At 27.7% G+C, this 14,991-nt stretch overlaps 1 protein-coding gene across 2 annotated transcripts in view; it reads right to left on the bottom strand.

Moving 5' to 3' along the window:
- Positions 1 to 3,499: 3,499 nt before the first annotated feature.
- Positions 3,500 to 14,991, bottom strand: part of LOC117180179 (protein ROP) — a 37,046-nt gene continuing 25,554 nt past the window's right edge. For both annotated transcript variants that reach the window (XM_033372541.1, XM_033372540.1), the window contains exons 8-11: positions 13,813 to 14,061; positions 10,609 to 10,796; positions 10,325 to 10,479; positions 3,500 to 5,255 (exon numbers count right to left, since the gene is read on the bottom strand). In XM_033372541.1, coding sequence (XP_033228432.1) covers positions 5,185 to 5,255; positions 10,325 to 10,479; positions 10,609 to 10,796; positions 13,813 to 14,061 — 663 coding nt within the window. In that variant the 3' untranslated portion in view covers positions 3,500 to 5,184. The remainder of the gene's footprint in view (positions 5,256 to 10,324; positions 10,480 to 10,608; positions 10,797 to 13,812; positions 14,062 to 14,991) is intronic.

The raw sequence follows: 14,991 nt of genomic DNA, 5'->3' as shown, positions 1-14,991 counted from the left end.
CTGCCTCTACCTTCTAATACAAATGAACTACATATCTTAAAAGAACATTATCTAATCTTAATCCGCGCAATGACCTGCAGCATCGCTTCTGGATATGTGCAAGTATTAATTTATCTTATACACAAGATGGAATTTATTTCAGCGTGCGACCTGTATTTGCAATCTAAATTCTTACACTGGAACCTGGATTTAATTAAGGTTTCGAGCATGGCTTGCAGTGGCTTTGATGCTAAGTCTAGGGAATCCAAATGCAGACAGGGCCGCATAAATACTTTCTGTTGGATTTGGATGCATCAGGCAACTTGATGTAACTAACGCGCTGAGAATGCGGCTCTCAGGCTGTTTTTCACGCTTGAAATCCGAAGTTTCTAATTCCAGGTTCCAGTGTAGTTTCTATTACTCTTCATCGAAGCCTTTACACGGCTGAGTAAATCTACACTGAGCAAGGGCGGGTCCAGAGAGAGATTTCAGAAACCAAATTTAATCAGACCTTATTTTTGGTTTGGTTTTAAACCACATACCCTCCTTTTAATAGGATCAGGAAATTTTTACCCCTGCCGCCAAACCCCAATTTAATGTAATTTTTGCCGACTAGATTTTTGGTTGTAAATTTATTTAAGGGACATCCAAAAATAATTACTGTTTCTCATAGATTAAGAAAGTAGCTCGACCTTCGAACAAGTAGTTAAGAACTTTTAACTAAAAAAAAATTAATTCAGAACAAAAAATGTAATGCAGATTTTTCAAGTCAGAAAATATCATTTTTAAGCAAGAAGATTAATATTCAATCATAACAGATGAATTCTCAAGAAAATGCGTAAATATTTAACGTAACAGTTGAATTTCTAAAATAAAAAAATTATTTTTTAACCAAAAATGGAACATTTCAATTTTCATTTAGCATAATTAGTTTTCAATCAAAAAACAACGAAAATTCTGCAAGGCAGTTGAATTTTCAACCCAAAAATACGAGTTAAAAAGACGAATTTTTTAAACAACAATTGAATTTTCATCTCGAAAATATAACATTTTAACAAGAAAGGATTTTTATCTTAAATAAAAAACCATTGAATATAAAAAAGGCGAATTTTCAATCAAACAGATGCATTAAAAAAACTGATTTTCTACAAAAATTTTTTTTTTTAATATATATTTTACAATACAGCTGAATTACATACCAAATAATTTAATTTTTTTACTAAATAGTCGAATTTTCCACCGACTTGTTTAATTTTCAAGCCAAAAGAACGACTTTTCCACAAAACAGTCCATTTTTTAACTTGAAAATATGAATTTTCGATCAAATAGTTGAATTTTAAAGCCAGATTGGTGAATTTTCTACAAAACGCTTGAATTTTCAACAAAACAGATTAATTTTCAACTAAAATGATGAATTTTCAACCAAAAAAGTGAATTAAAAAGAATTAATTTATCGCCTAATTATTGTTAAAGAAAATTCAAAATCTCATCTTTCGAAAAATTTTCTGGATCCGTCCTTGACTCTGAGTCTAAAAATCGCTCGTAAGGAGCCGATTTGGAAAGATTCAAAAAAGCTAAGAGATTTAAAATTTGTTTGACGCCCGAGAAAAACTGCATCGAATCATTTTCAATTTCAACTAGAAAATTTCATTAGACTCAATTGAATAATACTGCATTGGCCATTTTCAGATTTGATGCAAAATTTCGTTCCAGTGAAAAATCACTTTATTAAGCACGTTTAGAAAGAATTGATATTATTTTCAGTACGAAAGCGTTCAACGCGATCGCGTGACGATTTTACTTTCCAAGGTGGAGTCAAAGATTTTATGACGAACGTTCGCAAGAGTGATTTAATTTGCGGCGCAGCACCGCCTTGCGAAATGAGGGTTTTTAATACTAGAGAGATTTTAAGCGATTTTACACGCGTGCTACTTCAGCCTTCGATTCGTTCCTCGTGCCCGAGGAAAAAATTTACGCACGTCGAGTCATCAGGAAATAAAAAAATAACAGAAGCCTACAGTCCACTCAATTAATTTAGTAACATAATAACGAAGTCGTACCGTCTAATGAAGTCAAATTGGAATCAACAATTTCAGGGCTACCACAGACTAATGAAGTAGGAAAAAGTAGAAAAAGTGACTAATTTAAGCTAAAAAGTGACTACTTTTCAAATAAAAAGACGCATATCTACTTTAAAATTTCGATGACATTACAAATTTAATTTATCGGCTGACATTTACAAGATTAGATGAAATTCTATTGCCGAATTCGGAAGTTACAATTTCTTGAATACTTTTTACAAGTAATGCTCGAAAAAATTGCAATTCATTTTATTATAAGTTAAATAATCCTTTGATACTAAGTGTTGTATTTATATTTTGATTCTACAAACTCTCTCAAAACAGGGTACATAAAATGATTGTTCATGAAAATAGGGAAATAATAAAAGAATAAACTCTTTTAAATAAAAATATTGCAATTTCACCAAAATAAATGAATGATACATTTCCAATCAAAAAAGAAATATTTACATTTTTAGTTAAAACCACAAATTAAAAAAAAAGTTAAACAAAATAGCTAAATTTTCAAAAGAATTTTCGACTAAAATGCTGAATCTTTAACCAAAAAAATTAACTTTTATCAAAGTAGTTCAGCTTTCAACTATGTAGTTGAAGTTTCAATCAAAAAAGATGAAATTTCAACTAAGAAACAAATTTTCAAAAAAATAATTTACTTTTTAACCAAATAGTTCAAGTTTCATCCAAAAACATTAATTTTAAACTAAGGAAATACATTTTTTAGGAAACAAAAACAAAATTTCAAGAAAATACATGAAATTTGAAACAAAAAAACTAATTTTCAACAAAATATATGAGTTTTAAATCAAATAGTCTTATTTTTTACAAAAAAAAAAGATTATTATTAATAAAAAATGGAATAGTTAAATTTTTGACAAAAAAAATTAATTTTCAGAGTTCGAAGTTAAATTCTCAGCAGAGATAAATTTCTAACTAACATGATGAATCATCAACCAAAAAAGATTATTAATTGACAGCCAAAAAATTGAATTTTTAACTCCTAAAAGTGCCATTTTTACCACAAACGAGATTAATTTTTTTTAAATAATTAATTTTCGACCAACAAAGGTAAATTTTAAACTAAAAAGTTCAATTTTCAACAAATAAATGATTAATTTTCTACCAAAAGAGGGAAATTTTCATCGAAAGAGTTGTGTTCTTAAGATAAAAAGTCGCATTTTTTCGAAAAGATTTGACTTTTAATCCCAAGTAGATGAATATTCAACAAAAAAGATAATTTTTAACCAAGAAAACTGAATTTAGAAACAAACCGTTGAATTTTCGAACAAAAAAAATTAATTTTCTACCAAAGGATATACAATTTTAAAAAAATAGTTGAGTTGACAAGATAAAAAAGTCAAATGTATTAGAGAAATTATTTGACAGTTGCATTTAAAACCAAATAGTTGCATTTATTTACAAAAGGTTTTTTTTTTTTAATATTTTTTGGATTTTTTTTTAATTTCCTGCACAAACTATGCATTTGTGACAAAAAGGCTGAGGTTCCAAGCCAAGAAGTCGAAAGTTTAAAAAAAATTGAGTTTTCCCGACAACATAAATGTTTAACAAAAAAGTTAATTTTCAACCAAGAAAAATGAATTATCGACTAAATAGTCGAATTATCAATTTAAAAAAATTGCAAAGAAAGTAATTAGATTGCTGATCAAATAGTTGTACTTCTAAGCAAAAGAGACGGATTTTCAACAACAGAATTTATATTTTTAACAAAAAATTTGAATTTTCAATCAAATACGAGTCATCGAAATAGTAGCAGTCGAAAATTCGAACAAACAGGTAATTTTTAACAAGAAAGATGTTTTTATAACAAAATAATTGAATTTTCAATAAAATAATTATTTTTTTAACCAAATTCTGAACAGCATTTTTATATCCAAGATTGTAATAGATTGCACACGTCGACTAAATATATTTTTTAAATCAAATCTAAAATGAGATGGATTAATGTTACTATAGTGGCCTTTTCCTTAAAAAGGGACTATAGTCATTTTTTCTTAAAAAAATGAAAGGTTTCGGAAAATTATCGGTAATCGGAATTCATAAACTGAGGCCAAACGGAGAATCTAGTTTATTTAGTGTTTCGTATAAATAATTCAAAGAGTAGAAGAACTCTGGGAAAAGGCCGTTTTTTCGGAGAAACTCATTTTTTTATGAAATAATCGAAAGAAAAAAATGCGCCCAATTTACGGCACCGAGTTAACTCCATCATGGCGATGGTGTTTGCTTTATGACATACCACGCTTGTTTACTGGCCATACCGGAAAAACTTTTTTAATTATATTTTAAATCCGTTTTATTGTTAGGTTCACCCAAAAACAGAACCGAGCAAATCTTCTTATTACAGTAAATAGCATAGTAAGTCACGAAAGCAAAAACCGATTTAGAAAATTGTTTATGTACTCCTTTTTTAGATTAATAGTAGAATACTCGACCACTGCCAAAAAAACGGTTTTTACCAGGAGTTTTATATTCTTTTAGCACGATTTACCGATGATTTCCAGGTGCCTTAAGTGGCTGTGTCGCAGCCCTGAACATTGCAGATCCTTGATACAAGAATAGCAAATTTGCAGACTTCCAAACCTAAAGAATCACGATTCTCCTTCGCAGGTGACAATTTCCTGGCGAAATATATAATTATCCTGGTCCAACTTAGGGTTGCGGTAATTTTAGGTGAGAAATAAATACAATTACGCAAGCTATTGCCTCTGATTCTAAATGACTGTGTGTTCTTAACGCAAATCTACATCAGTACTGCCAACGGCAAAACCGCATAATTCGAATTCTCTTCGTGCAGGCACTTTATACCAGGTGACCCTTCGATGCTCCGAATCTTGGCGGATTCAAAGCTATTGCTCCGTTAACCCTAATACCATCTGAAACAGTCGCTATCGGGCGGCACGAACGCCCTCTATTCCCGATCGTTAAGCGACTCGAGCTAATTCAATTGACAGAGAGTAAATTCCCTAAATTTACTAATTTCCGCGATCAACGATCGCCGACGGAACTTCGCAGCTGGTATTACTGATGGAGTCGTGGCTGGTGGCACAGCAATAACTTAACGCTTTACAATAAACGTGGGAATGTTGGTACCTTCCAGGCGAAGGTCAATTTACGAACAGTTCAAGTGCAGCTTTGACAAATCTTCAAGGAATGACTTTGGCGTTATTACGTGTGAAGATCCTGAACAAAAATATTTTAGATTATTACAATACAGAGGATAAAGAATTAAAATTTGAGAAACTAAATTGAGCCGTTCCACAGTGGGGCCAAATTAATTAAAGTGTGGACAAATTAACTTTTAGCCCAAACTATTCGACCGATTTTCATTTTTTTTTTAATTAAAGCCTACGAAATATCTAACAAGGTTGTCGAGGCATATTTAAAAAAAGTTGTTTATAAATATTTTTTATTTAACAATGAAATTTTTTTTTTAATTTCGAAGATGCCAATTTGTGGGAATTTATCCAATTTATGCGAACGTACACAGAATTAATAAGGAAACTTTTCTTGAATGATGTCCAGCAATATCAGATATTAAAAAATAGATACCATTTGTTAATTGAACCGCTGGCGATCGAAAGGGGACACACCCGATACGCCTTCGTTTTAGTTGGCCCCTGGGACATCTCTTTAACAGGTCAAAATTAAATTTTTTAATAACATATGTATTTAATACAACTCAATTATTTGAAGAAGTTTTATACACAAAGAATAAATTCGTCATTTTCGATTAGATTTGTTTCATTTTTTTTAACATAAAGGACAATAAATATATTTCTTATAACTTTTTTGTGCGATTTCTTGATTTCAGAAATTTGTGGTATTTGTTTAAACTAAATTAATTAACAAATGCTTAATATTGTCATTTTTCAGTCAAATGAATTCGTTTTTTTTTTAATCAACTTCAGACATGCTAAAAATACCTCTGGATATGATACATAGTTATAAAAACATTATATTTGTTTAAATAAATCAAATAAACAAATTCATTGTTTTGCCATTTTTCAACATATTATAGATTTCGTTTTTTCAGGGAAATAAATTCCTAATGTCTTGCTATTAGCTTTCTATAGTTAATTTTTATTAATACGAAACAATTAGTAATTGCTGTTAAAAATGTAATAAACAAATGCAGCCATGTTTTAGTTAGTCAACAATTCGTAATTTTTAAACAAATTTAGTGAACAAATTACTCTGAGGCCGTTTTTAATGGAAGAACCATATTGTTTTTTATAAAATGGACTTAAATTTTTAAATACGGTTTCTCTGTTATAAAACTGTATTATCCGGCAGGACATGTATCAAGAGAAGCATGAACGAACTGAGAGTTTTTTATACATTGTTCATAATTTCGACTGATTTTTATAAATATTTTTAAAAACAGGTACATGTCCTTGCTTAAAAATGTAGTCGATTTCATAAAAAACAATATGGTGTTGCCATTAAAAAACGGTCTCAGAGTAATTTGTTTATTAAACTTGTTTTAAAATTATGAATTGCTGTCTAAGCGCAAAATATCACAGTAAACAATTACTAATTGTTCAGTATTGATCAAAAATAACTATAGAGAGCTACGAGCAAGACATTAGGAATTTATTTATCTGAAAAAACGAAATCTATATATTGAAAAATGGCAAAACAATGAATTTGTTTATTTAATTTATTTAAGCGAATAGAAATTATTTTTTTTATAACCAAGTATCATATCAAGAGGTATTTTTAGAATATCTGAAGTTGATTTAAAAAAAACGAATTCATTTAACTGAAAAATGAGAAATATTAAGCATTAGTTTTAAAAAAACAACATTATTGTCTGAAATCAAGAAATCGCACAAAAAAGCTATAAGCAAGATATTTATTGTCCCTTCTGTTAAAAAAACGAAACAAATCTATTTGAAAATGACGAATTTATTCATTTGTTTATTAAATTTGTTCAAATAATTAACAAATGGTCTCTATTTTTTTATAAGTCATATCGGCTAAAAGTTAATTTGTCCACGGAGACCTGATTTGGCCCCACTGTACGTTCTCTAGAAAAAACAGAAGCGGCGGACTTTTTTTGTAGGGATTTAAAAGATATCACAAAGCCCTTAATTATTTAAATAATTTCACAAATACTACCAAATATTTCAAATATTTTTAAAAGATTTCCAAAGATATCAGAATGATTTCACAAAGATTTCAAAGAGTTCCCAAGGATTTCAAAGATTGCCAATATTTCGCAAAAACTTTAGATAGATCCAAAAGATTTCATAAAGGTTTCTTTTATTTCAAAAAATTTCATATACATTTCAAAGAGTGCACAAAGATTTCAATGATTTCTCAAAGATGTCCATAACTTCATAAATATTACCAAATATTTCAAAAATATTTTCAAAATGCCGAACCTGAAATTTCTTCAGCTTAAATCAAATAAACATGTTAGTATTTTGCTTGTTTCATTGTTTTTGCATTTTTTGAACGATTTAAATACTAGTAAAAGAACGTTGTACGTGAATGCAAAATATTAATATGTTACATTGGTTCAAGCTGAAGAAATTCTAGGTTTGACATATTCAACTTATTCCCGAAAAGTGTGCATTCAACTGCACTACAAAAATTCTAACATAGGCAAAATACTCTTTTTTCTTTTTAATTTTTTTTATTATTGTTTACTGGAAAAACTTTAAATATATAAAAAATTCGCCATTATTTTTTAACCAAAGGTTCTTTTTTAATTTTTAATTCAAACAAGAGAATAAAAGATATGAACCGATTTCAAACAATTTTTTTTTTTTATTTTTCCGTATGCTAACCCATAAAATTGTCTTGCTCCGCCTTAATTAATGCATGTGTTAACACACACATACACACACATTTTAATTTTCCATAATTTCGTAGACAAATTCGAACATTCGGTGTTAAAGAGGAATTCAATTTTTTATTTATTCTAGATTAATCCGTTCTCTAGGAAAAGAAATGATTTTTTTTGTCCTTTTTTGGTTTGTAAAGAGACATATTTAAAAGGTTCTTCGGCATTTTTCAGTCACTTTTTCCAAAAATTCTAAGTAGAGCTTTGAAATCCCTTTAAATCTTTAAAATCTGTCCAAATACATTTAAATCCATTGAAAACACTTGAATACTGTTAATAGGCTCTTGAAATTACTGTTATATTCTCCAATTTGTTTAGATACCTTGAAATTTACAGAAATTCCTTATAATCTTATGAAATCGTTAAATTTCTTATGAAATCCTTTTAAACTATCAAATATTGTAAAATTTCCTGAAATCTTCGAAATCTTTTGGAATTCTTTGGAAACTTTGTTATCTTTTGAAATTTCCTATAACCCTGTGAAATTTTATGAAATCCCTCAGCATCTTTTAAAATACAATGCATTCTTTAAAATCTTATAATTTCTTTTGAAATCCCCGGAACCCCCTTATATCTGTTGAGATCCCTAGTAATTTCACACAAATCGAGTAAAATCCCTTAAAAAGTTTAAGAAATAAATGATATATTTTTCAAAATTACTTAAAAAAAGATGACATTTTTAAAAATCCTCTGAAATCCCACGAAATCTTATTAGGCTCTTAAAAAGACCTTCAAACCTTTGAAATGTTCTAAAAGTCCGGAAATTTTTTAAATTACTCTAAATAATTTGGAATCCCTTGAAATTCGTTTTAATATACTGAAATCTATTTTAAAAACTTGAAATCTGTTGAAATCCTCTCAAATTACTGGAAAACTCAAATTTCTTGTAATCCCTTGAAATCTATAAAAATTCTTTATAGTTTTATGTAATTCTTTTACGTCTTTTGAAATATTTTGTGAATCCCTCAAATATAGTCAAATTTCTTGAAATCTTCCAAATTTTTCAAATATTCTGAAATCGAGTCTAGAGTTTTACGAAATCACCTGAACTTTCTTCAAAGTCATTTAAAAATTTTTTAATCCTGAACAATTTTTTGAAATTCCAAACATCTGAAAATCGTTAATTTTAAAAATTAGTTTAAAATGTTTAAATCTTTTTAATCCTTTCTGAGACCTCAAAAATCACACCAAATTTGTAAAAATCGCTTAAAATTCCACAGAAGACAGATAAATTTTGATTCTATTTAATTTACTTCCTAAAGTTCTCTAGAAATTCTTTGAAATTTACTTGAAAAATTTGAAATTTTGTGGAATCTTGTGAAAGACCCTAAAATCTTCGAAAACCTTTGAAATTTTGTTATTCCTAAAGCCCTTGGCGATCCTACAAAATCGCGTAAGCCTGATAAAGTCTTTAAGAAACCCTTGGAATCTATACAAATTCCTTATAATCTTATGCAATCTTTTCATTTTTGTTGAAATCCTATGAATTCCTGAAATATTTCGAGATTCTTTGAAATCTTCCAAACCTTTTGAATTTTCTAAAGTTTTACGAAATCATTTCAAATTCTTTAGAAATTGTTAACTGTTTCGAAATTCTCTATATTCTATGAAATTCTTTGAAATCACATGAAATTTCCATGGAATATTTCAAAATGCACTATATTCTTTAAAATAATTTGAAACTTTTAAGACTGATAAAAGTCGTAAAAATTTCTTGAAATCCCTAGAAGACAGTACAAATTTCATTCCATGTAATTTATTTCCTAAAGTTGTCAAGAAACTCCCTGAAATTCCTTGCAATTTTTGAAATCTTAAAATTACTAAAAGCACCTAAAATACCCTACGATTTCTGTAATACCCTTAAATCTTTCAAATCCATTTTAATATCTTTTAAAACATATTAAAAATTTTGAAAACATTAAAATACCTTGGAATCTAGAAATATTTTGGTATTTTTATTTCTGAGATGGCGGATATGTTATTTCAGCCAATCAGCGAAGATTTTTGAAAATAAGTTTAAATGTAAAGTGAAGAAATGATTGAATTAGTAAACAATTTAAAAAATAGTAACATTAGTGTAATTTTTTCAAATAATACGAAAATAGTTAAATCTTTAGAAAAAAAGTCTCAATAGTAATGAAAGTCCAAAGTCTGTCTCTCTATCCAAATAAAAAAATTAATAAATAAAAGAGAGAAAAGAAAAGGAAGGACGGCTTTTTCTTTCCTCTTCCTTTATTTTTTAAAAATTTGAATGAAGAAATTGAAGATTGCGTTATCCAAATGTGATCGTCCGATTATTTTTTTAATTTTAATTTACAAGAATTTCGTAGTTAAAACAGAAAATAAAAATTTTGGGCAGATCCACTATTATTTTAGGAATAAAAGAACGATTGCTTACCGACAATGACTTCCCAATTTTTGAGAGCGTTCGTCACCTCGTAAGCGCATCGAATTTCCGAAAAGCTGACGCCACCGACAATAAAAACAATCAATCTGGGAACGTTTTTGATGGTTTGTTGGCCCTTGTCCTTGTGCCAATGACCATATCGCACACTGGAAGGAATTGATTATTTTAATAAAAACATCAAAAATTATTATTTATCAAAATTAAAATTATTATTATATATAAAGTTAAAGTTGATTATTTACCAAGCAAATTAAGTTTGAATAAAATTACTTTACCTCGTTGGTGCATGGTAGCCTGAACTTGTAGCCCTTCCTCCTAAGAATGGGAAATGTTTCGTGTCAAGCTTATCCTCGATTGAATCTTCCATGATGTCTTTAACAATTGGCGTCCAACGACTCATCTGGTAAGTTTGTTCCGTGATTCGCTCCTTTCGTGTCACATTGTACAGCTTCTTACGATTTCCCTAATTATAAAAAAAGAAATTAACGGCTGCAGAATAAAACTAGATAGCCAATATTTTTGCCGAGATTGGGCTTTTTGCAGAATAATTCTTTCAAACATCAAATACATGTTGTGTTAAAAGAATTTGTTCGAAATCTCATTTTTAATATAGTAATAAAAAGATTGGTAATTTAAAACCAGATATATTTACACAATCTTTAGATATTTTTTATACAAATAATTACTAATAGACAATTTGAATATTTGCCATGACTTTTTAAATCTTTTTAAATTGTTTAAATACATGTAACTTATTTAAACAATTATTTATTCTCAAATTTGTTTTAAATAATCGTATTTTCTGAATTAAATGTAGTAGTTGATCATTGATTGGTAGGAATTTTTTTTACAGTGTGTAATTATTGTAAGAATTAATGTTTGCTTTCAAAATATCTAAAAATCGGATTAAAAAAGTATCCTTTTTTCTCAAATTGGTATCCTATGCTACTCTTTGTTCAATCATTACATAATTTTGAGACACTTCTTCTAATGTTGAACAAATTTCTATTTGTTTAAGCAATTTTTATTTGCTCAAGCAGTTTTTTTCGATAACTTTGAAAAAATTATATAAAATAGAATACATACCATTATTTTTCTGTCTTTATAGTGTATAGAAAGAACATATATTAACCATTTTTTAATTTTGTAATTAAATATAATTTGTGAACACAATTCTTTTTTTCGCAAAATATTTTTTAAAATCATATTTTCTGAATTAAACATGATATAGAATGATTTCGAGTAGTAAATTCTGTTAAAAACGCCATGCCATTGTTTAAAAAATTTTCATTTGTAAACTATCCATACTACATTAGAAGAAATTCAGTTTGTTTAAAAAATTTTAAATGCTTAATTCATTCTTTCTATAAACTATGCAGTCAGAAAAATAATTGTATATGTTCCATTTTATATTATTTTTCCATATTTTCCAAAAGAAAACTGCTTAAATAAATGAAAATTGTTAAAACAAATAGAAATTGGTACAACAGTAGAAGAAATTTATCAAAATTATAAAAATATTTAACAAAAAGTACTCCATTTTTACATATTTTGAAAATAAAAATATTTTTTGGTTGACATGCAAACTATTAAATTTCCCGTTACGAATTCATGTTTCTCGGTCAATGATTAATCATTTAAATTGAATATTCATCTCTTTGTGTAAAAATGTACATATTTTGTTCAAAAATTCTTGTTCCTGACTTGAAAATTCAACTATTTGGTTGAAAATCAAGTTTTTTTTTTTAAATTCATACTTTCCGGTTAAAAATTCAACTTTTATGTAAAAAAATCTGTGTTCTTGGATAAATACAAATATTTTAAATTTAAAATACAAATTTATTTTAGTTAAATATCAACTATTAAATTTTTCGTTAAAGAATTAATCTTTTTTGGTTTTTGTAAAAAATTCATATTTTCCGGTTCAAAATTAAATATTTTTATAAATAAATCGTCATCTTGGGTAAATATGTTTTTAATTTTAAATAAATATTTATTTTAGATGAAAAATCAAATATGAAATTTTTCGTTAAAAAATTCATCTGTTTTTGTTTTTGCCAAAAATTCTTATTTTCTGTTTGAAAATTTTGAAGAAAAGTCATTCTTTTTTTTCTGTTTTTTATTATAAATTCAACAATTTTGTTGAAAATTTGATTTTTCACGAATAAAAAATTATTTGTTTAAAAAATCAACTATTTTGTTGAAAAGTTGTATACCTATTTCGTTCAAAACTTAATCTTTTTTAGTTGAAAATTCAATAATTTGGTTGGAATATTTGTTCTTTCATGCCTAAAAACTCATTTGTTTGAAAATCAACTTTTTTATTGACAATTCGTTTATTTTTGTTGATAACTTAATTACTTCGTTATAAGTTTAAGTACTTAGTTGAACATTCATCTATTTTGTAGAAAATTCAATAATTTGACTTGAAATATTAGGAATTTAAGGGCATGTGACACAGATAAATACCTATATTACCGACCTCACTTTTTCAGTTCACCTAATGTTTTTTTGAACCTAAAAACTTTTTTTGTAAATAAGATATCGAGCTGCAACTTTGGAAGATGTATTAGAGTACAATAAAGTACGTTTAGGTACTGCATTTTAGGAAGAACTTCACTGAAAATTATTTCATCTTTTTCCTGAACCTCGACATTTTTTGAACGGTCGAACTTTTTTTATACATAAAATATCGGTCTCAAACTTTGAAAAATGCAAGAGCCGAAAGAAAACTACGTTTAAGTATAAAGCTTAATAATAAAAGATGTAAAAAAAAAAATTCAACTATCAATTCCATCGGCATCAGCCGGTAACGTTGTACACGAAAATACGAACCCTCTAGAGCCTCGTCTAGTGGCCGCCAGGGTTCGTATTTTCGTATACAACGTTACCGGCTGATGCCGCTGGAATTGATTGATGACATATTTTCTTTTACATCTTTTATTATTAAGCTTTGTACTTTAACGTAGTTTTCTTTCGACTCTTGCATTTATCAAAGTTTGAGACCGATCTTTTATGTATAAAAAAAGTTCGAACGTTCAAAAAATCTCGAGGTTCAGAAAAAAGATGAAATAATTTTCAGTAAAGTTCCTACCAAAATGCAGTACTTAAACGTACTTTATTGTACTCTAACACATTTTCCAAAGTTTCAGCTCGATATTTTATTTACAAAAAAAGTTCTTAGGTTCAAAAAAACATTCAGTGAACTGATAAAGTGAGGTCGGTAATATAGGTATTTAGCTGTGTCATATGCCCTTAAAGCGTTTCTATTTTAATTTAATAATAATACCTCTGCATTAACTTCATTTAAAATAATTGTTTCTCCTTTTTTTTAAAGTTTCCTTACGTCCAGTGTTTTTAGAGTATTTTATCCTGTGAATCATGTTACCTCTACAATGATTTTTCCTCTTCTTTTTAAAAAAGTTCAATTTGCTATCTTCAAATTAAAAATATTTATTTCAATTAATATCAATACTCACATCAACCACTACGTTCAATCCAAGATTTGCCATGTTGATGATCGTTTGCTTGTCCTCTGGTGATAACTGCGCATGATGAACAAGCCGATTTAAATTATCATCGGGAATTCCATTTTTGCTGAGAACGTAGAGCATAATAATACGCAATTTGTCGGTATTGTTGACGTTCTGATCGAGTAAAATCGGCGTGATGTTCCTCATGTGATCTTTAATTCGCTCGCCCTCAGCATCTGTTCCCATCGCTAAATCCTAAAAGTTCACAGTTTAAAATTAAAATTCCTCCGAGAAAGATCAGCTACGATTTTTCCAGATCAAATTATAGGCCTCGGACTCACCACGCTATTGACAATTTTTTTTTTTTCAATAATAACACAACAAACAATATTTTTTTACACTCATCCGCTAGTTCCATGATTAGTTTACTGTTTCCCACAAAAATTTTTTATACTTCTTCGTTAAAGTTGAATTTTTAACCTGAGAATACTAATTTTCAACCAAATATGTCATATCTGACATTTAAACTAAAACATATTTTTATTTATAATAAAAAACAGTTAAATATAACCAAAAATGACAAATGTTCAACAAAATATTAAAATTCTCAACTAAAACAGATTAAGTGTCGATAATATTGTTTGATTTTGAAAACAAAAATTGATTACCAAAAAAAATAAATAAATTGACAATCATGCACTTATATTTTTTATCAAATAGTTGAGTTTTCTACCAAGAAGATTAATTTTCCACCAGAATATATGAATTTGCCATAAAATCTATACTTTTTTACCAAACAGTTGAATTTTCTACAAAAAAGACGAATTTTCAACAAAATTTCAACTAAAAGTTTTGAAAAATGGATGCTTTGGTAGTCCACATTTTATTTAATTATTTTTACTTTTTTTACCACAGTTGCATTTTCTACCAAAAACACGAATTTTCAACAAATTTTCAAATAAATATTTTGGGAAATTGATGTTTTGGTAGTCCATTTGATTTGATTATTTTCTAGTTTACATTTTATTCGTTTCTTAGAATTTTTAACTTGATAGTTCAATTTTTAAACGAAAAAGATTAATTTTTAACGAAAAATAGCGTGATAATATTTTTATTGGTGAGAATTAATTTTCAAGGCAAAAATTATAATTGTCTATAAAACAGTTGAATTTTTAACAAACAAAA

Source organism: Belonocnema kinseyi, chromosome 9 (genome assembly GCF_010883055.1).
Source record: "Belonocnema kinseyi isolate 2016_QV_RU_SX_M_011 chromosome 9, B_treatae_v1, whole genome shotgun sequence".
Classification (NCBI taxonomy): Eukaryota; Metazoa; Arthropoda; class Insecta; order Hymenoptera; family Cynipidae; genus Belonocnema; species Belonocnema kinseyi.
This window is presented reverse-complemented; position numbering and strand designations above follow the sequence as displayed.